Source organism: Acomys russatus, chromosome 23 (genome assembly GCF_903995435.1).
Source record: "Acomys russatus chromosome 23, mAcoRus1.1, whole genome shotgun sequence".
NCBI lineage: Eukaryota > Metazoa > Chordata > Mammalia > Rodentia > Muridae > Acomys > Acomys russatus.
In genome coordinates this window covers 24,074,274-24,099,648 of record NC_067159.1, presented here as the reverse complement: position 1 = coordinate 24,099,648, position 25,375 = coordinate 24,074,274, and the positions used below count along the sequence as shown (strand labels likewise).

Here is a 25,375-nt window from a genome sequence, read left to right as displayed (position 1 = left end):
CTGAGATTTCAGGTTTCAGGAGCAGTGTCTCTGCCAGGAGGGAGTAGTAAACTCCCCTAGTCGGGACTAGGAAGGTGATAGCTGGGCTGATAAAGGCTTGGGATGACTATAAGGCAGTCTCTGTGCACAGAAGCGGGTGGGGAGTCTGGAATTCCAGGTGGAGAGGGAGGAATGTAAAGCCAGACTTCAAGAGGCAGCCTGGATAGATAGCCAGATAAAAACAAGATTAGGGATCTGGGGGGAGAGAAGCCTGGGGCCAGGGTGTGAGCTGTAGTTTTGTGTCTGGTCAACACTTTCTGGTTTTGATCTTGCTAATAACTGGGTAATAGCTATCAATCGGACATTTGCTAAACTCCGATGCAGCGGTACTCCACCATGGAATGACCCTTTCATGGGGGCGGCGGGGGGGGGGGGCACATGTCAGATATTCTGCATATCAGATATTTACGTCACAACTCATAACAGTAGCAAAATTACAGTTACAAAGTAGCAATCAAATAGCTTTATAGTTTGGGGTCACCACAACGTGAGGAACTGCACTAAAAGAGTCGCAGCGCTAGGAAGGTTGAGCACCGCTTGCTGTCCTGGCAGCGTTTCCCTTCCTAGTTCTTTTTCATGGGGGTGACAAGGCATGAGGCACTTGTGTTTTGTTTGGAGAAGCCATTTCCTTCTCAGAACGGTGCCTGGCTCCCAGAGCTCCCCTCTGTATCTGCTCGCCAGCCAGCTTTTTGTTTGTTCGTTTCTGTTTTTTTTTTTTTTTTTTTCTCTGTGTAGCCTTGGCTGTGCTGAACTCCCTTTGTAGACCAGGCTGGCCTCGAACTCACAGTGATCTGCTTGCCTCTGCCTCCCTGAGGGCTGCTGGGATTAAAGGCATATGCCACCATGCCCTGTTGCTGCTCACTAGCTTTTTAACTGATGTTGCTTTAAATTATAAGATAACTTCCGCTGAGCTCTCATCTTCCTGGAATTCCCTCCCCATCATCGATTCCAATTCCTAAGTCCTGTTCCTGCCAAAAGAACTGAAAGAGGCGGCAACTTTGGTCAGGGACCAAAATGGCAAATAATACTATTATGTACAGCCCAGATTCCCATATTAGCAACTTCTCTTGATATTTCCAATGACAAATAACTTTGTGTCATAATTGGATTTGGTACTGTGAGTAGCCTGAGGTTAGGTCTAATTAGCCTTCTTAAGGAAGAATGGTTATACAAAAAGATTGTGGCAGTGTATCTCTTCATTAACCGTGGTTGGTCCTCACATAGCAGATCCTAAAGATATCTGTTAAGATTCTTGGAGGAGGCTGGGTGGTAGTGCACACTTGTAATCCCAGCACTGGGGAGGTAGAGGCAGGCAGATCGCTGTGGGTTTGAGGCCAGCCTGGTCTACAAAGAGAGTCCAGGACAGCCAAGGCTACACAGAGAAACCCTGTCTTGAATCACCTCCCCCCCCCCAAAAAAAAAAATTCTTGAAGGACAAAATATATTCCTTTCCCTTGGACTATGCAATCCGTATACCAGCGTGGAATAAAGCACATCAGCTCCCTAACATCTTAATGGAGTGTTTACTGATTCAGTAGCTGTCACTCCATCGTCACATGGAAGGAGTGGCCTATAGTTGATAAATCATTTTTTTCTAACTCAAAGGAGCCAATCTGGAAGCCATATTCGTTATGGTCTCTGGGAGCCAGTGAGAGACTGTGGAGTCAGGGGCGAGCGGCTAGTCGTGAAAGCATCTAGACCAGAAGTTAAGGGCAAGTGGAGTGACAGACAGACAGCCCTGGGCTGCTAGGCCTCCTTTCCCAGCAGCTGCTCCCGGAAGCCCAGATTTATCCGGGAGGGAAGTTGTTGCCGGGCAACTGGAAGACTGTGGGTTTAAAGCATGTTTGTTGCAGCCTGACAGTTGTTAAGCATTGGATAAAAAGAGAGGAAGCTGCTTTGGTGGTGAAGGGGCAACCAGGAGCGAGGGGGGGGGGGGGGGGGGGGGGGGGCGGGCTAGGACATGCGTCATTGAGAGGAGAATTTGGACTCAATCATAGGAGGGGTGGGGGACACGCCAAACTGTCTCTACTAGTAGAGGTCATCCAGACATGCTGTCTCCTGACACTGGGAGGAACAGAGTCTGAACGCCTAAAGCCGAGGGTGGGCTCTGGGGTATGTGAACAGACAAGTTATGGGGCTTTCTTTAGTACAACAGAAACTAGGCCCTCGTTCCCTCCTGACTTCTGTCCCAGTGCCTGTTTCTGATGAAAGCAAAACTGAGCTTGGAATCCAGGGGGCAGTGAAAGGTCATTCAGTGTGAGCCAACTTCCTCTAGTCCCAGGGGTCTGAGGAAGGAGCAGAGGGGCGACTGCAAAGTGCCTTCTCCCCACAACACGCCACCACCACTTGTGTGTGTGTGTGGGGGGAGGGGTGGGCAGAGGACAACTTCAGGGTGTGTAGAAGAATTTTAATTAGAACATGGCTGTTCTGGCAAGAGATCAGATCCAAAGATCTTCTAGGTCTGTGTGATCCAGCTGGAATACAAACACGCCTTTAGTCCAGGAGACGGAGGCAAACAGATTTGAGTTCAAGGCCAGCCTGGGATAGAACAAGTATCAGGCAAAGAAAAAGCATAGGTCTGGGTGTGGTGGTGCACGCCTTTAATCCCAAACAGTGAAGGTAAAGTTAGTTTGTAGAAGGAGGCACCCAGGTTTGAAAGTGATGTCTAATTGAGTGGCAGACAAAGAAAATGAGGGAACCAGCTCCCCCAGCCCAGGCTTTCACTTTGCTATAAGCAAACTGTCTTTGGTTTCAAAGAATATTTCCCACCTTCTCCCTAATGCAAATTTCACTGCAATCCCACGACATGTGTAGAATGCGTCTTACTGTCTCTTTCACAAATGAGGAAGAAATGGTCCTCTACAAGCAACAGTAAGTTGTTAGAAAGTAGCCAGAAAGCAGTTTCTGGGCCACTAGAGGATGCTTGGTCCTGACCACTGGTCCCACACTCAAGAGCCAATGCTGAGGAGTTTTATGAAAAGAGCCAAGGTCAAGCCAGGGCATGGTGGCTCTGAGTTCGAGGCCAGCCTGGTCTACAAAGTGAGTCCAGGACAGCAAGGGCTGTTAAACACAGAGAAACCCTGTCTTAAAAAACAAAACGAACAAAAAGAAAGAAAGAAAGAAAAGAAAAGAGCCAAGGTTACCAGCAACACTGGCAACCAGCATGGCTTTCTGCATGAGATGCCTACCCAGGAGGAATAAACACCCGGCAGGTCCTAGGAATTAGGCAGAGTGATGCTGCCTAGATGCTGAATTGTCATGGCAACTGTAGGAGCTGAAACTGTGCTGGACCCCAGATGCGAAGGTCACATCTGTGCCGTGGTCATCTGTCCATTACCCCTGAGCTCTGCAGTATATACTGGGTTGTTGTGACATGGGATTTACCTCACGGCTGGGTTCTGTGAGCGTTCTAATTTCAGGATGTGGGAGTGAGTTTGCTATCTTGTACAGCTGAGTCTTAACTGTAATTTCCATCTGTGCCCAAATGCAGATGCACAGTCCAACCATCTTCAGTGCCTGCCCTGTCAGAGCTGTGACATGCAGAGGCCCCATGATGCTGTCACTCTCCTGCGTGTTCTTGGCTTGTGTAGAATAGATTCTGTGCGCATATGCATTTATGTAAGTGCCATCCGTGTTCTCACTTTAAATTTTTAGATAGAGTTTAACCCTTGAAAACAAAAGGAAACATCTTATTCATATATGAGACCGCCCCCCCCCTCGAGGTATTTTTGTGTTAGTGACATGTAGGAAAGACATTTCATTGCAATCGCTTTTAACTGGGGGTCTGGCTTCAGTGGCTCTACGAATCCTCACCCCTTCATGTCTGTGGGGACTCATGGGAAGGGCTTAGAGCTGGTGTCAGAGTCTCAAACATGACCCTAATCCATAAAAACAATTCAGCGCTGCTGTTCTGCAGAAAGCTGAAGTATCAGGAGCCAAAATCCTTCCAAAAGTCAGTTTATACCGGACAGAACCTATTATCTAACATGTGGGCATCACATATCATAAGTATGTGATCTGTACTGACTGAACAGGCAGAGACGCCAGACCTTGTCATCTAAACTAGCAGCCTTGCCAGGGGCTGGCTTCTGTCCTGAGTCACTTTAGCATTGACCACTTAGGGATTCTTTCTTCCTCAGGCTATAAAGTCTGTCAAGAAAACAAATCCTAGCCTCCTGTATACATCTGGAACCTAGAGGAAATCAAGACAGGCAAATGATAAAACCACTAGCCCTGGACTGCTCTTCTATTTCCTTTGTTATTGGAATGTATTTGCCTAGGGGACCCCCCACCTCAATAAGCACTGATTTGGTAGATGCAGACAGGAGGAAGGGGGAAACTGTGAATACTGTAAGTCAAATACTCCTAGTGTGGTTGAATGGTTTTTAAAACCCTGGTTTTGGCTGAGTTTTGTTCCTGCCTACTGCCCTGCCCCTGGCTACACATCCACTGCTGCTTGCACTGGAATTTGATTTTTTTTTTTTTTCCTTCCTGTTTTCTTCCCAAAGTAGGAGAAAGTTACAAAGACCCAGCAGTTAGGAGAGAGAAAAGGAGAGGGAGGAAGGGTGGGAGGGGGAGACAGAGAGACACACACACTGAGAGAGAGAGAGAGAGAGAGAGAGACAGAGAGACAGACAGACAGACAGACAGACAGACAGACAGAGACAGAGAGAGACAGAGACAGAGACAGAGAGACAGAGACAGAGAAAGAGAATACCATAGCGGTAAAGTCGCTAATGAGACATTATTATAAACACAGGAGTAGGCCAAGGCTGGGCGTGGTGGCACACACCTTTAATCCCAGCACTTGTGAGGCAGAGGCAGGTGGATCTCTCTGAGTTCTAGGCCAGCCTGGTCTACAAAGAGAGTTCTAGGATAGCCAGAGCTATTACACAAAGCAACCCTGTCTCAAAAAAGCAAAACCAAAACAAAACAAAAAACAAAAAAAAACAGGAGATGTGGGGTTTCCCCAGAGTATTGTACATAGCAAAAATCCATGCAGAAACTGGACCACATAGTTGAAATTTAATAACTGGCAGCCATTGACCCCAGGGAACAGAAAGCAAGGCCAGCTCTCAACAGGTGATGCACAGTCCACCCCTGTTTATTCCCGGTGACTCAGGAATTCAGGAAGCAGAGCCAAGGGTGAAGCAGGCCATGGACAGGGCCATGTAGGCAGGACCCCCAAGACTGGGCCTTTTCCTCTCCGAACTCAATGTTCACACAGCCCATAGTCACAGGGTCATGAGGACAATGGAGATGGGAAAGTGAAAGCCACAGCCTCGTGGAGGTGGAGGGAAAAGCTGAACTGTGCTACAGCAGGAACATTTACAGAAAGGAAAGCTCTGAGTCCCCAAACCAGCTTTCCTCCATGCACAACCACGGAGAAGGCGGAGGCAGCAAGCAGATTGGCAGGACTTAGCTTCCGCCTCAGTTTCTCAGCTGGGTTTCCTCAAATCAACATGCACTGTAGAAGAAACAGATTTGCTTCTCAGCAAGATTTCTAAGCTGCACCAGAGTGGGAGAGAAAACAGGAAGACTAGGGTACTGGGGGGGGGGGGGGCACTAGAAAACGGGAATGCAGGAGGGACAGAGAGGCATGTACAACCTGGGCCAGCGCAGACAGGAAACCTGCAACCCCTCACTCACTGAAGTACTAAAGTGCTCACATGTTTTTGTTTTTTGTTTTTGTTTTGTTTGTTTTATGAGGTGCGAACATTTCAGGTACGCTGGCTGGTGGGAATGGCGCCCTCTGCCCAGCTCTGAACTTCTGGGGTCCAAGTTGACAGCTGTGATCCCGAAAAAGCCCCGAGGTGGAGATAAACTCCTTCAAGCTACGAAGTTGGAGATGAAACCAAGAGAGGCAAAACCACCGGAGAAAATGCAGTCACCTGATCAAATGTTGTGTGTTTCCTCATCCAACTATCATATGTGTGCATAGGTTCGTGCAAATGTGGGGGTGGGGAAGGGGTGGAGGGAGAGAGACAGACAGACAGACAGACAGACAGAGAGACTATGGGATTAGGTAGAGCAAAGTCCCAGAGAACTGCATTTGGATTATTTGAAGATGACAACATTCCGTTCTGACCTCCAAAGGACTGAGGAAAAACACAGCTGGTCCCAGTTGGTGCTAACTCCCACCACATTCCCTCAGCTCCACAGATTCCCAGGTCTAGAGGTTGCTTCCACCCTACCCCCACCCTTTTTCTGTACCCAGCAGGGGCAGGTGCCAGTCACAGTGGCTTACTGAGATTTCTTTCCTCTTTCTTTGTTAATGAGAATTGACTTGGCATTTAATAAAACCTTTATTTATACAAGGGCTACGTGTGCATAAGAAACAACCCTGTAGAAGGGACAGTCCAGCACCCTCCCCTCTACCCTCCCTACTTTCCCGTCCCCCCCCCCCCCACACCCCCAATGCCGGAATGACAGTGGCTGTGCGCCAACCAGCTGCAATAACAGCCAGGCCACAGAGGCTAGCCATGTTCCTCCAGGGGGCTGTGGGGTCGGCCCTGGCCACCCTGTGCCTGCCTGGGGATCATTTTCCTAAAACCACTCCCAGGATGAGAACAGGAAGCAATGAAAGCAAAATCTCATTTAATGCTTGCTATTTCTTTTAAGTTCTTTATTAGTAATTTATTTGCTTTTAATGTTTAGCCGCCCTGTTCATTTGTCCCAGGGAAGGCACATTTCAAGGGCACCAGACGACTAGACAGGGTGTTTACACTTCGCTATTTCAGTCAGTTCTTTCCCCACTGAGGCAGAAGCAGGGATAAAGAAAATGGCAGGCACAGAGGTCTTTGGAGGTCACCTGATGCCTCCCACTGGGGTGTTTGCCTCTGCCCTGCCCTATGCCCCACTTTAGCATCTCAGAAAGGGCCAGGGAAGCACCTTTGCTGCACTCTGTTCTTGAAGCTCAGAGGTGTTTGGGGTGCTCTATCACTGTTTCGTCTACAGAGACGGAGACTGTAAAGCAAACTTCTTTGTTCAAGGTCAATAATTTTTGACTCTGGCTGGAATTTGGAATTATCTGGAATGCTCTGGAAAATATACTGAAGTACAGAGGCTGTATCCTGTACTAACAGACTCAGGATCTCTGGACTCTGGGTTTGGGAGCCTAGAAGCCTACATTTATTTATTTATTTATTTATTTATTTATTTATTTATTTATTTATTTATTTATTTATTGTCTCTTTTAGTCTAGGTTAGCCTTAAACATCTCATGTAGCCAAGAATGACCTTAAATTTCTAATCTTTCTGCCTCCACCACCCCAAGTACTGGGGTTACAAGCGTACCCCTCCATGGTTAGATTTTCGTTTGGTTGGTTTTTTATTTTTGTTTTTTTCAGGGCTGGGGATCAAACCTAGGGCCTATCAGGCGCGTTAGGCCAAGTGCTCAAAAACTGAACTGCATCCCCAGCCCCTGTGTATAGCTGGTAACACTTTCCCGGTGAATCTGTGAACAGCTAAACCTAGTAACTGCTACTCTCAGGGATGAGTGTTGTTTGTGCTGGGCTTTCTCAGCTGAAGGGCCTTGAACAGCTAGGTTTGCTGCATTGTTTAGGGGCTGAGTGAGAGAAGGAGGCTCAGTGTTGGTGCCATGGCCTCAACTCAGTGCCTGTCCCCAGCAGGTGCCTGTTGCAGCTGTGAACTCATGAATGCTTGGGCAGAATGGGTGAAAGAGTACCTTGGGTCCCATCTAAGTCAGTGAGGGCAATTGGTAAAGCTTCTGATTTCTGAACGCAGTGAAAGGCAGAAGCAAGGTTTTCTGGTCTCTCTTGTTTGATAAGTAAACAGTCAGGTCAGTGGCCCCAGAGAGTTACTACAGTTTGGATCTTGAGTGTCACACAAAGGCCCATCTGTTATAGGCATGGTCTCCAACTTGACATGAGTAGGAGGTGGTGACCCATAAGGGACAGGGCCTAGTGGAGGTCTTTAGGCTATTGAGAGCCAGCCATGGAAGAGTCTAGTGGGAGCCTCAAGTTCATCCCCTTTTCTTTTTTTCTTCCTGGACAAAAAAAAAAAAAGAGTGGATTGTTCTACCATGTTTTCTGCCACAGTGTGCTGCTTCATTACAGGAAAAAAAAAAAAAAATGATGATGTCTATCAGTCACAGACTAGGGTCTCTAAAACTGTGAGCCAAGGAAAAGCCTTTCTCTGACACACTGTGGTGCATGTTATGGTAGTTTTGTGCAGTTGCAAGTCTTACCTGGCTATACCCAAGACTCACTGAACTGAAGACCATGCCCTGGAGGTGGCCAAGGGTTGCTTTTGTAACCCACTGTAGGACAGGCTGTTAATTCACTCTGTAATATGGGAAGCATCAAGCCCATCTCTGAGTCCTAGACCTTTTACAGTGGCCTCCTCAGGTCTTAATCCCCTATACCTACTTTGGGGGCCCACCCCAAATGAGCTGAGAAGTTTGCAGAGTAACTTGCAAGGAAAATTCAAAATAAACTGCCAGGAACTATTTTGTTTTGATGCCTATTTTTATTTTTATTTCATCTGTCTTCTATTCTTTTCCTTTCTTTCTCGTGTATCCTAGGCTAGCTGAAGATGACCATTAGAGTCAAGCATTCTTTCCCCCAGCTTGTAACATTACAGATGTTATGTGTGCTGGGAATCTAACACTGGCTTTGTGTATGGAAGCCAAGCACTCTTAGTAACTTAGCAACAGCCCTGTCCCCAGTTTAAAGACAAGCTGAGAGCAAGAGAGGGAGAGAAGAGAGAGAGAGAGGGGGGGGGGGGGGGAGAGAGAGAGAGAGAGAGAGAGAGAGAGAGAGAGAGAGAGAGAACATTTTCTGGGATTTGAGAAAACAACCATGAAAACAGAAAACTGTGACTTCTATGATCAACAAGTAATTCAAATAAGGTCTTAGTGATTGGCATTCCTCATGGCTCAGTTCCAAAAATTAAAATACAGGCAAAAAGAAATCCATAATAATTGGGCTGCTAGGAACAGTCTATCTTTTCCGTGAATCCTGCTCAAAGAGTAGCCTCTGGGGACGTCCATAAGAGCCTCCCTGTGGGATGAGGCAGCTCCGCGCCAGTGGCTGGGGACTTGAGCTTGCATGCTTCAGCAGCCTCTATCGACATCCCACTTGCGCAAGTTTGGCACTTCTGTGCTCTACCACTTCCTTCCAGCAACAGAGCAGGAGACACTCACAGGCCCTGGGAGTCTGACTCCAGCTCTTGGGCTGAAGGCTGGCCTAACGATGCAGGCTCCCTAAAGTGTTGAGATTATGACATTTTCTATTTTTGTTCTAGCTAGAAAAGGGCACCTCCTTCCAGAGGAAGGAGCTTGAACCTCTCATTTGCTCTGCTGAAACTTATGAATGCTTTGTACAGTTTTTTTTTCCTCTCTCTTTTCCTACTATTTTATGCACAGGTATGTCCAGCCTATAGCCTCAGGCTGTAGGTTCTCCAGGAGAGCTATGAAGGATTTCCAATACACCTGTAGATGTCAATGCCATGTCACAGTATCAAAAGTCGGGCAGCTGGGAAATAGTGTACTTGTGCAGATGGACAAAGCCAATACCTGTAACCATGAGCTGAGAATTCACTGGTCTGCAGGTGGTGGAGCACTCTGCTCATACGCCTCCCACATCACATACTTAGGGGTGTACCTAACTCCTTCCCCTTGCTGCTGTTCTAGAAGGACTTTTGTTGTTTGTTTGTTTCCCCCTTTGGTGCTAGGATCCTGGAGCATCCTTAAAGCTTGTCATGAGCATCATGCTCACACCTTCCTCAGCAACAATTCTCCAATGGCCTGCCTGCGCCCAGGAGTCACCTCCCAAGAAGGAGCACTGAACCCTTCCCTTACCACACGGAAGAGTTTGAAGAAGTCCACGTTGGCATACAGTGTGTCTTCTATCCACTGTAAAGTGACCTGGGAGATGGGACACAGGGCATCACGTACAGTCTGTGCCCCCCAACGCTGGCTGAAGATGATGAAGCGCTGCAAGAGGGCCTCGCTGCAGGCAATGCTCTTCAGTTCCAAGTCCGGGACTCCATGAGCAAACTGCGGGGAGGAGAAAGGATGCTGGAGAAGTCCTTGTAGGGACATAGTACCATCCTCCTGAACACAGATGCTACATCCTGACCCATAGGCCTGACAGGTCACATTCCATGGCAAAGAAGATTGAAAGAGCTGATGGCATTGGGGGGAGGCAGAGGCAGGTGGAGCTTTGTGAGTTTGAGACCAGACTGGTCTACGAAGCAAGCCCAGAACAGCCAAGGCTACACAGAGAAACCCTGTCTCAAAATAAATAAATAAATAAATAAATAAAATAAAACAAAACAAAACAAAAGCAGATGGATTATGTCTGATAACTAGTTGGATTAAAACACACAGATTATCCAGGTGGTGGTACACGCCTTTAATTCCAGGCACTCGGGAGGCAGAGGCAGGCAGATCTGTGAATCTGAGGCCAGCCTGGCCAACAGAGTGACCCAGGACAACCAGGGCTATACAGAGAAACACTGTCTCTAAAGAACAGTAACAACAAAAACCCACAGATTAATTTGAATTGTTCGTGTGGGTTTAATGTCATTTAAAGGTACTTGAAATTGGAAGGAGGTAGAAGAAACAGTGTCAGAGTCCTGAGATGTGAGAAAAGCTTGGAAGCCATTGCTCATCTTGTCAGCGGAAGGAACCCTCCACCCGAGGTCTGTACACACTCTGTACAAGGTGGGGAAGGTGAGAGAGCAGGTTTCCCTTCAGGCATCCCCGCAAAGAATGCGGCTTAATGGCACCTTGACTGACTTTCAGACTTCTGACCTGGGGAATCATAAAATAATAAACCTATGTTGCTTTAAGCCTTTAAGTCTGTGGTCATTTGTTACAGCAGTAATAAAAATCCAAACCCTCCCTCACTTTAAAGCTTTTTAAAAATTGAGAGATCTCCTTTGAAAAGGGAGCTAAGGTGCCACCAAGACCTTCTCCCAGTGGCTGCAAGGGAGGAGTGGCAAAAACGTATTTATAGTGACTTTGACCAACTTCTTCTCCCTAGAATTACCATATGAAAATATAAGACACCCAGATCAATTTGTTTTTGACTTTGCTACTGTTTTGTTTTGATTTGTTTTTTGCTTCTTGCTTATCTGAGGCAGGGTCTCACTCTAGCCCAGACTGACCTGGAACTTACTCTGTAGCTTAGGTAATTTCTCTCTCAGTCTCCTGATGATACAAAAGCAAGCTACCATACTTGACACAGTTAAATTTGAATTTCATATAAACAACAAATAACTTTTAGTATGTCTCAAATAAATTCCAAAGGAAGCATAATTATGCTGAGATTATTTTTTTATGATTATCTGAAATTCAGGATCAAATATATAACCCGTATTTTATCTACAACTCTAGGCCTAGATAACCCACACCTCACACCTCCTAGAAGCTCACGATGACTAGGACCACCACGACTATGGTGACCTTCATGAAGATGGGGAGGAAGAGGCCCAACCCTGCTCAGGGCCTCTTGGTTGCCTAGAGTGTCTCCTGGCATCCTTGAGTTCCAGGCTCTGTACCATGAACAAATTCATAAGACTGGGCCTTAAAGACTCCTGGTAGCTTCTAATCCCCATGCTGAAAAGCAGAGCAGGGCCAGGCTCGGCCACCCCAATGGAAGCATTGAGACCACACTGGTCCCTCCATGAGGCACAGAATAGAGGCGTTCCTGCAGGTCATTCTGCCTTTGCCCCCTCCTCATTTCCTGTCTCTGGGCAAAACCCCATCTTCTCTCTAACCAGAAACTGACACCCTTTTATATAAGCTTATTTTGTCTGATCCTCTCACACTCCAGAGGAGGGAACTGATGGGGCAGGGGTGGGGGTGGGGGGCAAGCAACAGCACACTTAGATAGGTATTAGCTAATGTCTTAGTTTGCTTTGCATTGCTGTGATGAAACCATGACCAAAAGCAACTTGGGGGGAGGAAAAGGTTTATTTCATTTCGTAGTTTACAGTCTGTCATGAAGGGAAATCAGGACAGGAACTCAAGGCAGGAAATGGGAGGTGGGAACTGAAGCCGAGGCCATGGACGGGGTCTGCTTCCTAGTTTGTTCTCCATAGCTGGCACATAGCTGGCTTTCTTTCTTTCTTTCTTTCTTTCTTTCTTTCTTTCTTTTTCTCTTTTCTTTCTTCTTTCTTTCTTCTTTTCTTTTCTCTTTCTTTCTTTCTTTCTTTCTTCCTTTCAAGATTTTATATATTTATTATTTATATAGTACTCTGCCTCTATGTGTGTCTGCATGCCAGAAGAGGGCACCAGATCTCATTATAGATGGTTGTGAGCCACCATGTGGTTGCTGGGAATTGAACTCAGGACCTTTGGAAGAACAGACAGTGCTCTTAACCTCTGAGCCATCTCTCCAGCCCCCCAGCTTATTTTCTTATACAACCCAGGACCACCTGCCCAAAGATGACATTGCCTTCAGGAGGCTGGGCCTTCCACATCAATCAGCAATCAAGGTAATACCCCACAGACCTGCTTACAAGCCAACATGATGGGGACTGTCTTAGCTGGGGTTACTATTGCTGTGATAAAACACTGTGACCAAAGCAATGTCAGAGGAAAGGGTTTATTTGGCTTATACTTTCACATTATAGCCCATCATTGAAAGAAGTTGTTGGACAGGAACTCAAACAGGGCAGGAACTTGGAGGCAGGAACTGATACAGATGCCCTGGAAGAGTGCTACTTACTGGTTTGTTCCTCATGGCTTGCTCGGGTTGCTGGTGGGCCAGGACCACCAGCCCAAGGATGATACCACCCACAGTGGGCTGTGTCCTCCTCTATCAATCACTAATTAAGAAAATGCCCTACAGGTTTGCCTATAGCCAACTCTTATGGAGGCTTTTTCTTAATTGAGGTTCCCTTTTCTCAGCTTGTGCCAAATTGACAAAACAACAACAACAACAACAACAACAACAACAACAACAACAACAAAACCTAATCAGAACAGCTAGGTAATGGGAACACCACAAAACACCCTCTCCTCACTCAATCACTTATTCTTTCAATGTTATTCACTAAACTCCTGTTGTTCAGGGTCCAAGATAGTGACTGGGGATCTACAGGTGAATAATACAGGCTTCCTGTCCTTTGAAGAGCTCTCTATCTAGCTAGAAATATGGGTATTCAGAAAGCGTAAGTGTAAGACCAAGTAGAGCAAAATTAGAACAGGAAAGGAGAATTGAAAGGTCAGTCAGGGCTAAGAGAAACATGGCAGCAGAATACCTATCTAGTGTGTGTGACACTCTGGGTGTCAAGCCTAACACAGAAGAGAGACAGAGAGAAACAGAGAGGGGGCAGGGGAGAGAGGGGGAGGGAAGAGAGAGCAAGAGGATAGTTAGTGAAAGGTCCTAGAATTTACTGGGCATAGTGGTACATGCCTGGCCTACTGACCTATAATTTTAGGACTCAGGTGAGAGAGGCCAAAAGTTCAAGACCATCCCCAGCTTACAGTGAACTGGAGGTCAGCCTAGGCTACGTGGCAGTCTGTCTCAAAACTAATAATGACAAAGTACTTGGTCTTTATTAAATGTGTCTGGTACCATTATAAATGCCTCACATGTATTACTTTTTTTTCAATTTCTCCTTATAACCACTATGCATGGTAGGCATTTTTTATATTTGCATTTACAAGTGAGGAAGCAGGTATTGAGTGTTGTATTCATGTACCTGATGTCACACAATGGTGAGTCTCACAGAGCTCTGACTCTTAGGGACTTGCCAATACTTATTAACTCTTTGGTGAGTAAGGAAGAAAGGAGGCTTATGAGCATCTTCACTGATGAAGGAACATCTGAGCTGGGTCCTGGAAGCATATATAGGATTTTTCGGGGCTGGGCAGATGGGAATGAAACTGCACTCCTCTCTTCCTTCAACAATTCCCTGGAAGCAAAGAGATGTTGAAATGTCTGCCAGAGCTGTGCTCATATGCCAGGAAGGATGGACCAGAAGGGGAATATAATGGTGATGAAAAACAAAGCCCTCCTGTTTAGTAAAGATGAGTAAGTGCATCTTCCACTACAGACACTGAAAAGGCAAGTTGGCCTTGTGGCTGCAAGTTCTAGTAGCCATGTTGGGTAAAGGTCCGAAAGCTAGACAGGGTAGAAGTCAAGATGGGGGTCAGGTAGCTGGACCAGCTGAGAAGCAAGGTGGCCTGGGAAATACAAAGAGAGCTGGGTCAGGGCAGTGAGTAGCCTGTCAGGAGTGAGGGGGAAGCTGTGGAAGCTGCTGATCTGAGAGCATTAGCTGTTCTGGTCAGGAGCCAGCATCACAACCTGGTGACCCTGGTCCCTTGTCCTCTCCATAAAGAGCCTCAGTCCCGATGTCAAGAGGGCAGCAGCTGCTTGAACAACAAAGGTCATGGCTCTGCAAGCTTGAAGGAAATTTCCCCTAAATTCCAACCCTTATCTCTTCTGCCTGCCTCCCTTTTATTACCAACTGGAAATTGTCAACCGGCATTGCCGGGACTGGAGTTTTATGAGCTGAAGAAAAAGCAAATGGGAAAAAATGAGCAACCAATGTTGATGACACTTCCCCTGTGGTGAAGACAGAAGCCAGGCAGTGCCGGGCAGCCAGGCCAGCTTCCCTGTGCCTCAGCAGGAACTGACTCTCCTTTGCTGTTTCCAGGGATAATCATGGATGATTAGAAAGCAAGGCCTGGCTTCCTTCATGGTGGTGTGGGGAACCAGCATAAGAAATCCTTCATCAGCTGTCCCCACCAGGTGAGAAGCGGGGGGGGGGGGGTCTCCTCCCTGATCTGGCTTCAGAAAACAGCACCCTGTGCAGACCTTCATCTCAAGACTGGCTCATGCTCTGAAATTCTCGGCTTATGTTTTGGTCTCCATTGGAGTTGGGGGGGAGGGACGGGTCCTGTTGACAAGAGCAATGGCCCTCACCCCTGAGCTTGCCAGTCTCCCAGGAAGGTTGCTGTCAGAAACAGCTGAGCCCTGTAACTAAAACTTCAGACTCAACTGAGCTGGTGAGGCCTGGGAAGTTGTGTTTCTAACAAGTACTCCTGTGTCACTGATGCTAAGGGCCACTGGTCCAGTTTAATCATGTAACGGTCACAAAACTAGGCATGGGAAGCCCTGAATTCCATTTAGGCTCTGAGGAGTTTTCATTATAGAGGTGTGTGCGGAATAACTCCATCACTAGATGCCTCAGTTTCCCTGTTTTTATTTCATTTCATATGTGAAAGTCACATGTTTGGGTAAGTATAAGAAATAATTAAAATGAATGAAATTTGTGGAGGGGTCAGAAATATCTACCATGAGCATGTCTGGCACTGGTAAGCAAGTGGCCTAGGAATATAGAGATGGCCCTTCCCCCATCCTTGTCAGATGTGAGAGTCAACCACTACCCATGCAGTTCTTTTCTTTTAGACTTATTTTAATTACATGCCTGTGTGTGTGTCTTTCTGTGTATAGGTATGTTCACACGTGTGCAGCTGCCCAAGGAGGCCAGAGATGTTGGAATTCCCAGAAGCTGAAGTTATAGGAGGTTGTGAGCCAACTAATTTGGGTGCTGGGAACCACACTTGGGTCCTGCCTGAGTCATTTGTACTATGTAGTCACTCTATATGCTGAAGAGACATGTGACCAAGATCACTCTTATAAAAGAAAGCCTGTCATTGGGAGGGAGTATTGTTTAAAGTTTCAGAGGTACCTATGGAACTGGAGAAGCTGATGAGAGCTACCTCCTGATATGGGCTTTTGAAACCTCAAAACCCACCCACAGTGGCACATTTCCTCCAACAGGGCCACACCTAATCCTTCTACTCCTTTCACTTTCACAACCCCCTGGCGACTAAGCAGTCAAATATCTGAGCCTATGAGGGCCATTCATATTCAAACCACCACAGGTCCTCTGCAAAGCTAATGCGTGCTCTTCTCCACTAAGCCATCTCTCCAGCCCCTAACACACACACACACACACACACACACACACACACACACACACACACACCTCTTGGCTGCAGCCCTTCTCTCAAGTGCTTGCAGGTCAGCTTTCTCCTTAGTAAGAGTACTTACTCTTTTCTTTCTTTCTTTCTTTCTTTCTTTCTTTCTTTCTTTCTTTCTTTCTTTCTTTCTTTCTTTCTTTCTTTCTTTTGTGGGGTGGGGGCAGGATGGTGATTTGAGAAAAGGTTTCCTCTGTGTAATAGTTCTGGCTGTCCTGGAACTCTCTTTGTAGTCTAACCTGGCCTTGAACTCACAGCAATCTGCCTGCCTCTGCCTCCTAGAGTGCACCACCATGCTTGGCCTGTAAGGGTACACTTGTCTTCACACAATGTCTCCTGACAGCCAAGAAACACAACAGAGTCTCTGTTTCCATCAACCCTCCTCTGGGGTGTAAGTTTCATAGTCAGGGGCTTTGGCTGCCTGGCCCATACTACTCCAGTGCCTATAGCTGTCCCTGAAGATTTGATTAGCAAGAAATGGTGAGATTCCCCCACTTTACAGGGTAGGTTCAGCCTCATGATTGCTCTGCTTCCTTCAAGTTTCAAAAACTGGGAAGCTTACGGGTGCCAGTGCCACTTCAGAGCCCTGGGATTCTCGCTGACTCAGCACGCCCCGGGTATGTCCCTGAATATGCAGCATGAATCATGAATTCTGAATATGGATACACAAGGGAAAAGAAACAAAATTACCCTTGTCTTTCTCAAGCTCAGTGTGCTCTCCTCCTCACCTACCTGCTCCACACGAACTTGGGAGTGGACCAGAAGGTGGGCAACTGAGTCAGACAGGCCAATGTTTTTCGTGAGAAACAGTGTCAGTATCTCTTCATCTTTTACGATGTCTCGGATTTGTAATCCTCTTCCTGCACATGAATGAAAGAAAGAACAGGACCTTAGTAGGAGGTGGGGCACAATAAGAAAAGCAGCTAGAATTGACTGGAAGTATTTCTACGTGACTCTTAGAAGAGGGCTGTGTTTTCAGCTTCCTTGGGGACTCTTGGAGGTGAAGGCTGTTGACAGTATCTCTGCCTCCCACACAATTACACCACTTACAGCCAAGAGCCTGGCACAATACATCAGAAAGGCACAGAAGGTGGGAGACGCTCACATGGGGGTGGGTGAGATGTCAGGTACTTTTTGAGGGTTGGACTGAGACAGTGGCTTTCCGGAGAGTGAAGGGTAAGGAACTACAGCAGGGGAATTTTAGCTCTTGAGGAGTATTTGGCAATATCTTAGAGACATCTTTGGGCAGTGTTAGTGGGGCGAGCTCAGCGACATTGCTAAACACTCATAGTGTACCGAACAATGCTCCCTCCCCAAAGAATCACATGCCCCAACAAATGCCAGTGTTACTGAGGGCTGGGGAAGCCTGGCATATCTAAATACCCCACCAGAAGAGTCACAGTTTTGATAACTTCTTGCAAAGCAGGAGGATAAAACAAAAAAACAAAAACAAAACAAAAAAATAAATAACTAAGCCGAGCATGGTAGCACACTCCTTTAATCTCAGCACTTGGGAGGCACAGGCAGGCCTCTGTGAATTTGAGGCCAGCCTGGTCTTCAAAGAGAGTTCCAGGACAACCAGGCCTATTACACAGAGAAACCCTGTCTTGAAAAACAAACAAACAACAAAAATCAACCAAAAGCTATTAAAATCAGTGGCTTTTCTATATCCTGATAACAAACATACTGGGACAAATCAGAAAATAAATTCCATATACAGTAGCATCAAAACCAAATCAAACTAACCAACCAAACAACAACAAAATCATAGAGTAAACCTAATAAAGAAGGCAAAATACCTATATAATAAAAAATTTAAAATACTGAAGTAATAAATTGAAGAAGACACTAGAAGATAGAAAGATCTCCCATGATCCTGGACTGGCAGAATTAATACCATGAAAATGGTTGTAATACCCAAAGTAATCTAGATGATCAATGTCATTTCCATAAAAATTCCAATGGCATGGAATTTTTGTGATAGTTTGGATAGGAATGGCTCTATAGCTCTAGTTATTTGAGTGCTTGGTCAGAGAGAGCGGCACTGTTAGGAAGTGTGGTCTTGTTGGAAGAATTGTGTCACTGTGGAGGCGGGCTTTGAGGTCTCATGTGCTCAAGCTATGCCCGGTGTGGCACACAGTCTCCTTCTGCTGGCAGATGTAGAACTGTCAGCACCGTGTCTACCTGTGCGCTGCCATGCTTCTCATCATGACCATAATGGACTAACCCTCTAACACTGTAAGCCAGCCCCAATCCGATGTTGTCCTTTATGAGAGTTTCCATGGTCATGGGGTCTTTTTGCAGCAACACTAAGACAACATTCTTATCAGAATTAGGAAAACCAGTAATTCTGAGTTTCATATATAAGCAAAAGGATCTCAAGTAGCCAAGGCGATATTGGGGATGAAGAATTCAAGTAATAGAACAGAGTTACCATGGTAACAAAACCAGAATGGTCCTAACACAGAAAATAGAGTGGTAGCCAATGGGAGAGAATAGAGAACCCAGAATTACACACACACACAACTACAGCCACCTGCTTTTGGGGGCCAAAAATGACAAACACATACACTTGGAGGAAAAAACAGTTTCTTCAGTAAATGATGCTGGGAAAATTGGGCAAAATAATGAAACTGTACAAAAGTCCATTTTAAATGAGACAAAGATCTTAGCCAAGGTCTGAAACTCTGAAACTACTAGATGGAAACACTTCAAGATATAGGCACGAGTAAGAACTTTATAAAATGGGCCCCAATTATTAAGGAAATGATTTCAAGAATAAATAAATTGAATCTCATGAAATGAGAAAAAAAATCTTGTATATAGAGGAGAAAATAGCTAACAGTGCAAAGGGACAGTCTACAGACGAGAGACCATCTTTGCCAGCTATATATAGCTGATTGAGTATTAGTATTTAACAACTTAAAGAATTCAAGTAATTGGGGCTGGAGAGATGGCTCAGTGGTTAAGAACATTGACTGCTTTTACAGAGAACCTGAGTACCCAGCACCCACATGGCAGCTCACAACTGTCTATAACTTCAACTGACACCCTCACACAGACACACATGCAGGCAAAACACCAATGCACATAAAATAAAAATAAATTATTTTTTAAAAATTCAAATAACTAAACACTAACACCAACAAAAACAATCAATAAATGGGCAAACAAAATAGACGACAAGATGAAATACAGGTGATCAACAGCTACACGCAAACACCTTGTGTTCAACACCTTGGTTGACAAGATGGCTCAGTAGATAAAAGTGCTTGCTGCTAGGACTGACAACCTGAGGGGTTGGTTGGCTGGTTTGTCTTTTGAGACAGAGGTTTTGTTTGTAGCCCTGGCTGTCCTGGAACTCTCTCTATAGACCCGGCTGGCCTCAAACTCAGAGCTCCACCTGCCTCTGCTTCCTGAGTGTTGGGATTAAAGGTGTGCGCCATCACAGCCTGGCCTGACAACCTGTGTTTATTCCTTGGAACACACATGGTGGAAGGAGAGAACTGACTACTATGAATTGTCCTGACTTCTACATATGTGCTGCAGGACATGTGTGCCCCACCCTCAATACACAATAATTAATTTTTTTTTTAAAGTTTCTGGCCTGTTGCCTAGGCTTGTCCTGGACCTTTTAGAAGTAGGAATTCTTTCTCAAGGTGGCATAAAGGACTCCTTACTGCCAAGTGATTGGCCTCTCTCTATGTGATCACAGTCACCTCATAAACTAGATGTAGGGGTGACCAGAGATAAAGGAACCTGAATCACTTAACCCCCAGGCCTGAAAGTAGTTAGTACTAAATAAATGCTTATTCTGACTGCATTAATAGCATCCCCATCCCTCTTGGAGGTGTCATCTCAGCACCTGCCTCTTCCGTTGCTTAGTGGGCAAGTGTTAGCCTCAAGCTGGCTACTGTTTATGAGACGTTGACCGGAGAAGAGTCCACAGGCTCAGCTTCTAGAAGCCATTTCAACGTGAAGGCAAAGCCCTGGATATTGTAACGTCATTATAGCCCAAGTTCTCCAGGTGCCCAGTGCCCTGCTAAGCTCTGAGCATTTCTCCAAGGGTTATGCTCTTCCAATACCCCTGCTCCTTCTGACTTCAGCTCTAGCAAGCTATACCTCTCACCCCCACCTTTCCCTTTCCAGGCAAGTGTCTGACACCCTCCAATGTCGTGTCAGGGATGTGATGTTCCTGTATGGCGACTTGACCAGATCCGTACTGCCAATGATAATTTCCTATTAAAGGGCAGGGGTCTCGCCCACACACCTGCCAGTGTCTAGGTCAGGAGCAACTGGCCTTGATGCTCTCCTACAGCAGCCTCTTGTCAAGTTGGATGTTTTTGAGAGCTGGGCCAGTGGATGAATAATCCACTATCACCCTCCCTTGCAAAGCTTTTGGGGGAACTCGAATGTAGGGTCCTCCTGGAGCAGCAGGGCCCGGGAGAAAGTATTGTATTTCATCTTTGTCTTCCTTTCCTTTGGGTTATATACATATCCTGTCATTTTCCAAGCAGCTCCTTTTGTTCTCCAACCTCTGGGGTGTTGACTGTCTTGTAGTTATTCCATTAGACATAGCCGTGAAGGCTCTTACGGTAGTATTCTAGGCGCGCATGCGCGAGCATATATGGACATGTCAGGTGTCTTTTTTGCTTTTTTGCATCCTTTGTCCCACCTAACCATGTTGGGTACACAGAGGTAAGACCTCAAGGTCATCATCAATTCTCTCTCTCCCTCTCTCCCTCTCCTGTTATTAGGGCCTGGCATAGTATCGAGGCCTCAATAAATGTCTATTGAATGAGTCTAGGCACTCAATAAATACCTGTGCTCTTATCCCGAGAGCAAAATGTCACGTGGCTGTTTATTTTTTAGTTATTCTTTAACACGCTCAGCTGCCATAGCATACAAATGCCTTGGGAGAAGGGGAAAGACAGAGTCATTTTGCCTGAGTATCACACAACTGTGGCCTGGGCTGAGTCAGGGGTGGGGTGTGACAAGAAGGGCAGGGCCACGCGATGAAGCACACACCTGAGGAGGGTGCAGGGGCCACCCTGCCTGCAGAGTGTGGGGCCCAGGGTCTGAGCGGACAGTGCAGAAAGCAGACAAGCCCTTCACTAGATTCCTGAGGGAGAAGTGTGAAGGGGGGTTGGGGGTGAGGGGTGGCTGGGGAAAGAAAACTACAAGCCATTTAAAATGTGGTTCTACTTGTTCTTCTCCCTGGGAAGACGGGAGGTTGGGGTGGGGGGGGGGGGGGGTGGCTGAGGGTGAGGCTGTGGGAAGAGGGGTGTTCAGATGATGGAGACCACAGAGCTGGCTGGAGACAGGGGGCTATGTTTGCAGCTGGTGCGTCCTCATTAATCCTCCCCTGTAGAGAATGCAGCCCTACAGGTTTGCTGTGAGGAAAGTGCTGCCTGGGTCAGCACAGGCATATTTTCTCAGGTGACTGGGAACCCTACAGGCAGAAGCCACAGAGGCTATAGCAATCCATCTCACTCTGCATGACTGAGCTCCTCACTGTGACTTCAGGCTTCTTCTTGATGAACACCCTAGAACCTCCTCCTGCCATCTCAACTACATTTGAGTGCCTGGCCCAAAACTTCCTCCAGAGGCCATGCCATTTATCTGGGTATGGTCCCTGGACCCCTGTCAGCTTCTGTCCCAGGCTTCTGGGGAGCCTTGGAAGGCTATCCTGATCCCCTGCCCCACCCCCCAGCCATCAGCCATGCTCTCTTTTAGGAGATCCCCCCTTCCTCCCCCAAGCTGGAGAGACTGCAGAAAGAACTGCTCGCAAGCTCATTCACCCTCAAGTCCTGTTTTAAGGCTTAGAAAACAGTGACTTGGGTTCTCTTAGGCACACTGCAGCGACCACAGAGAATTTCGGCTTGCGGTGAATGCTCTTCTACTCCCTGAAGCCATACTCAGTTTCATAGTCAGACACCTCAGTGCAAAGTCCACTTCATGGCTGACCCTCCTGAACAAAGGGAGGAGAGTCATCTCGAGATCAGGACATTGGTTGCCTAGCCCATCTCCTTGCCTTGCGTTGCTCAAAACATTGTTAATGTTAGCAAGTTTCCCCCATTGATTTCTTGCTATTGAAGGGCAAATAGTGAACCAGGGAAGATGGCTCATGCTTGCCATCCCAGCACTTTGGAGACTGGTGCAGGAGGATTGCCACGAGTTCCAGACAAGCCTGAACCATGTGAGTTCTAGGCTGGCTACGCTAAGTAAGAACCTGTTTCAAAGACAACAAACAAACGTGATTCAATGAATGAATAAAGTATGTGCTGGTCGTATTTCTACCTTCTAGAGACCTTCAAACTTGAGCTAACTGAAATAAGTGCTTCTCTAGAAGAGCAAAGACTGCAGCAATATAATATAATCTGGGCTGTAGAAATGATGGCCAGCAAGCAGTATGTGTGCTCTACCATTTCGGAAGCATCTTGAATGTAACTAAGCAATCCTAAGCCAGCGATCTGAACGTACTCCTGTGTGCTTTTGCTGGTCCTGGCAGCAAAAGCAAAAAATGGGGTGGAGTGGGGGGCAAATTCTGTCTCTGGTCTTTTCCCCTCCTGACGCCCTATGTTCTCAAAGCCCTCTGTTTCCCCATAAGGTGAGGTGAGGGGCGTCACTGTCTACCCTACTTCTGTTCTCTAGATGCGCTGTAGGCCCGCATTCAAGCGCACCTATCTCTACTCCCCAGAGACTGGGCCAGCGTATGAGTCACTGTAGGTGTCAGATGTGTGCTCAGTGTGGAGAAGCTGGACCACATACTCAGGTGATGGCTGGCCACACCACCCTCTTAAGTTTACTGTTTGTAACTCAGATTAAAAAGTGCCCCATCCGACCACTCTTGCCTCCTTGCCTTCCTTGGTAGTCCTTTCTTTGTCATTGTCATCATCTTAGGGTCATCTTTACAGTCACCTGCCTCGGTCTTAGGAACACACATTTTTCTGCAGCCTCAGCTGCTGCCCCTGAACTCCCACTGGCAGGCATTTCTTGAAAGCTGTCCTCGTCTCACAAGCCTGCAGTAACCCCTAGATTCCTGAGGCTTCACTTCCTCATAGCCTCTGAATTACAGAAGCTCAGGCAATGGGCTCCAACTGCCATGCCTTGTCCTCACAGGTGTCTAAGGAGGAGGCCACTGAAGATGAGCCAGCCATGCCATGTTCAAGTAAGGCTTGTTGTCACTCCTGGGTTTTGTTTGCCTCTTATTTCCCCTGAGGCTGTGAGACATTCCCCCCCCCACCCCCGTCCCCTGCCACACACACACCCTCCGTGGCCCCCAGCCCCCCACCCCCGCCTCTTTGCTGGTCCTCATTTTAAGTGGCTCTCCTGCCTGAGATTCTGATTCTGATTCTTTTTTTTAAATCACTTACTTACTTAGTTAATTTTTTTTTTTGAGACAAGGTTTCTCAGTGTAGCCATGGATTGTCCTGGAACTCACTCTGTAGACTAGGCCAACTTGGAACTCACAGAGCTCTGCCTGCCTCTCCCTCCTGCGTGCTGGGATTAAAGGCGTGTGCCACTGCTGCCCAGCCTTACTTATGTATTTGCTTGTTTGTTTGCTTAAATTTGCATCGATATTTTGCCTTCATGTTTGTCTGTGGGAGGGTGTCAGGTCCTCTGGAACTGGAGTTACAGATGGTTGTGGGCTGCCATGTGGGTGCTGGGAATTGAACCAGGGTGCTTTGGGAGAGCAGCCCTTGCTCTTAGCCACTGACCTGCCTTCTCTAGCCCTGGAGTGTCATGCTCTTGCTGTCTTTCTGAGCATCCTGTGTCTGTGGCAGATCGCAGCCTGAGCTCTCACTTCTTTTACCTTTCCCTCACCAGATACTGTTCCCCTCCTTTCCGTTTCACTACATCCACCCCGCATCATGCCTGACTTCCCTTTGATATCCTAAATTCAAACATTCTGACCACAGCCATCATCCTTCCATCTCTATCTTTTTTTCCATCAGCTAAACAGGATCATAGAAGCCACCAAGACCGCTGGTTCCAAGCCTTTGAATTTCCCCCAGCTAATCTTGGTGTTTCTGGCTTCTCATGCAAGCTCAATGTAGCCTGGACAAAATGTATATAGTACAATTTCTGCCTTTAGTTTGCAGGGCATCGTTGATCTTCTGTTGTGCCTCTTTACAATTTCTCCATGTTCTATCCTATTCTCAACAGACCCACTGACTTCATTCTGGATGATAAATATTGCAGGAAATATACGTTAAAAAGTCCCTCTCTCTCTCTCTCTCTCTCTCTCTCTCTCTCTCTCTCTCTCTCTCTCTCTCTCTCTCTCCCTTTCTCTCTCTCTCTCTGTGTGTATGTGTGAGAGAGAGAGAATGCAGGTGCATACACACTACAGCATGCATATAGAGGTCAAAGGACAACCTTGTTTTTCTCACTGCTGTGTAAGACAGGCTGGCTAGCCTACACACTTCTGGGGATTCTCCTGTCTCTGCTTCCCTTCTCCCCATAGGAATGCTGGGGTTATAGGCCTGCACCTCTGTTCTCTTCTCATGGCAATCCCCCCACATTACTACATCTTCAGTGTCTGGTGTGTCAGGCTGACTCTAGAGGCAGGTATGGAACGGGAACGCTGACACCCAGGTTACCTGCAAATCTCTCAGGGTGAGTCCGCAGGGTGCTCATGAGTAGGGACAAGGTGTGGAGCTCTGTCCAAACCTGGCCAAGGTGCTGGATCTCTGGTGTGTCCATGAAGAGCTCTTGAAAGTCTCGATACACTCTTGCTAAGCTGTAGAAAGGAGAAAGCCTTACACAGAAAGAAATAACTATTGTTTTCGTAACGGTACGGTAACAGTCCTGTGCTATTTTAAAATTGCTGCTTCACTTAGCATGGTCTCCTTTTGATGGATATTTATGTTCCTAACACTGACAGAGATGAGTGATTCTCTCAGTATGCGAGTTGGGGCGGGGCAAGATCACCTTAAACCCCATTTTCTCTGTGTCTATCATTCTGAGGGTGTTGGTAGATAACCACCTTCCCAGCCCATACCCAGTTCTCTGGCTTCTTCTCCATCACCCACTCTTAGGGCTGGGACCTGGCAACATGTTCTATCCCCAAGGTCCTTCCTGTGCCTTCCTGTCAGGGCTGACTGCCCAGGGAGAGTGAAGATGGGCAACTGGTGTTCAGCTTGGTGGGCTAAAAGCTACTCTGTGTGAACTGAACCCCAAGATTGCTGAACCCCAGCACCTACGTGACAGCTCACAACCGTCTGTAGTGATGGTGTCAACAGAGGATTTGAGATTCATCGTTTTCTTCCGAGAAGTAAACTGGACATTGTAAACCTGTAAATCCTGTTTCCTTGCAATGTTCCTTGACATTTTTCTTAGGCCTTAGATGTCTAAAGAAAGTGTTGG

The 25,375-nt window shown here is 46.8% G+C and overlaps 1 protein-coding gene across 1 annotated transcript in view; it reads right to left on the bottom strand.

Moving 5' to 3' along the window:
- Window positions 1–25,375, bottom strand: part of Abca4 (ATP binding cassette subfamily A member 4) — a 140,788-nt gene that overhangs the window by 106,236 nt on the left and 9,177 nt on the right. Inside the window, 3 exon segments of the mRNA XM_051165778.1 lie at window positions 9,863–10,060; window positions 16,739–16,866; window positions 24,610–24,749. Coding sequence (XP_051021735.1) covers window positions 9,863–10,060; window positions 16,739–16,866; window positions 24,610–24,749 — 466 coding nt within the window.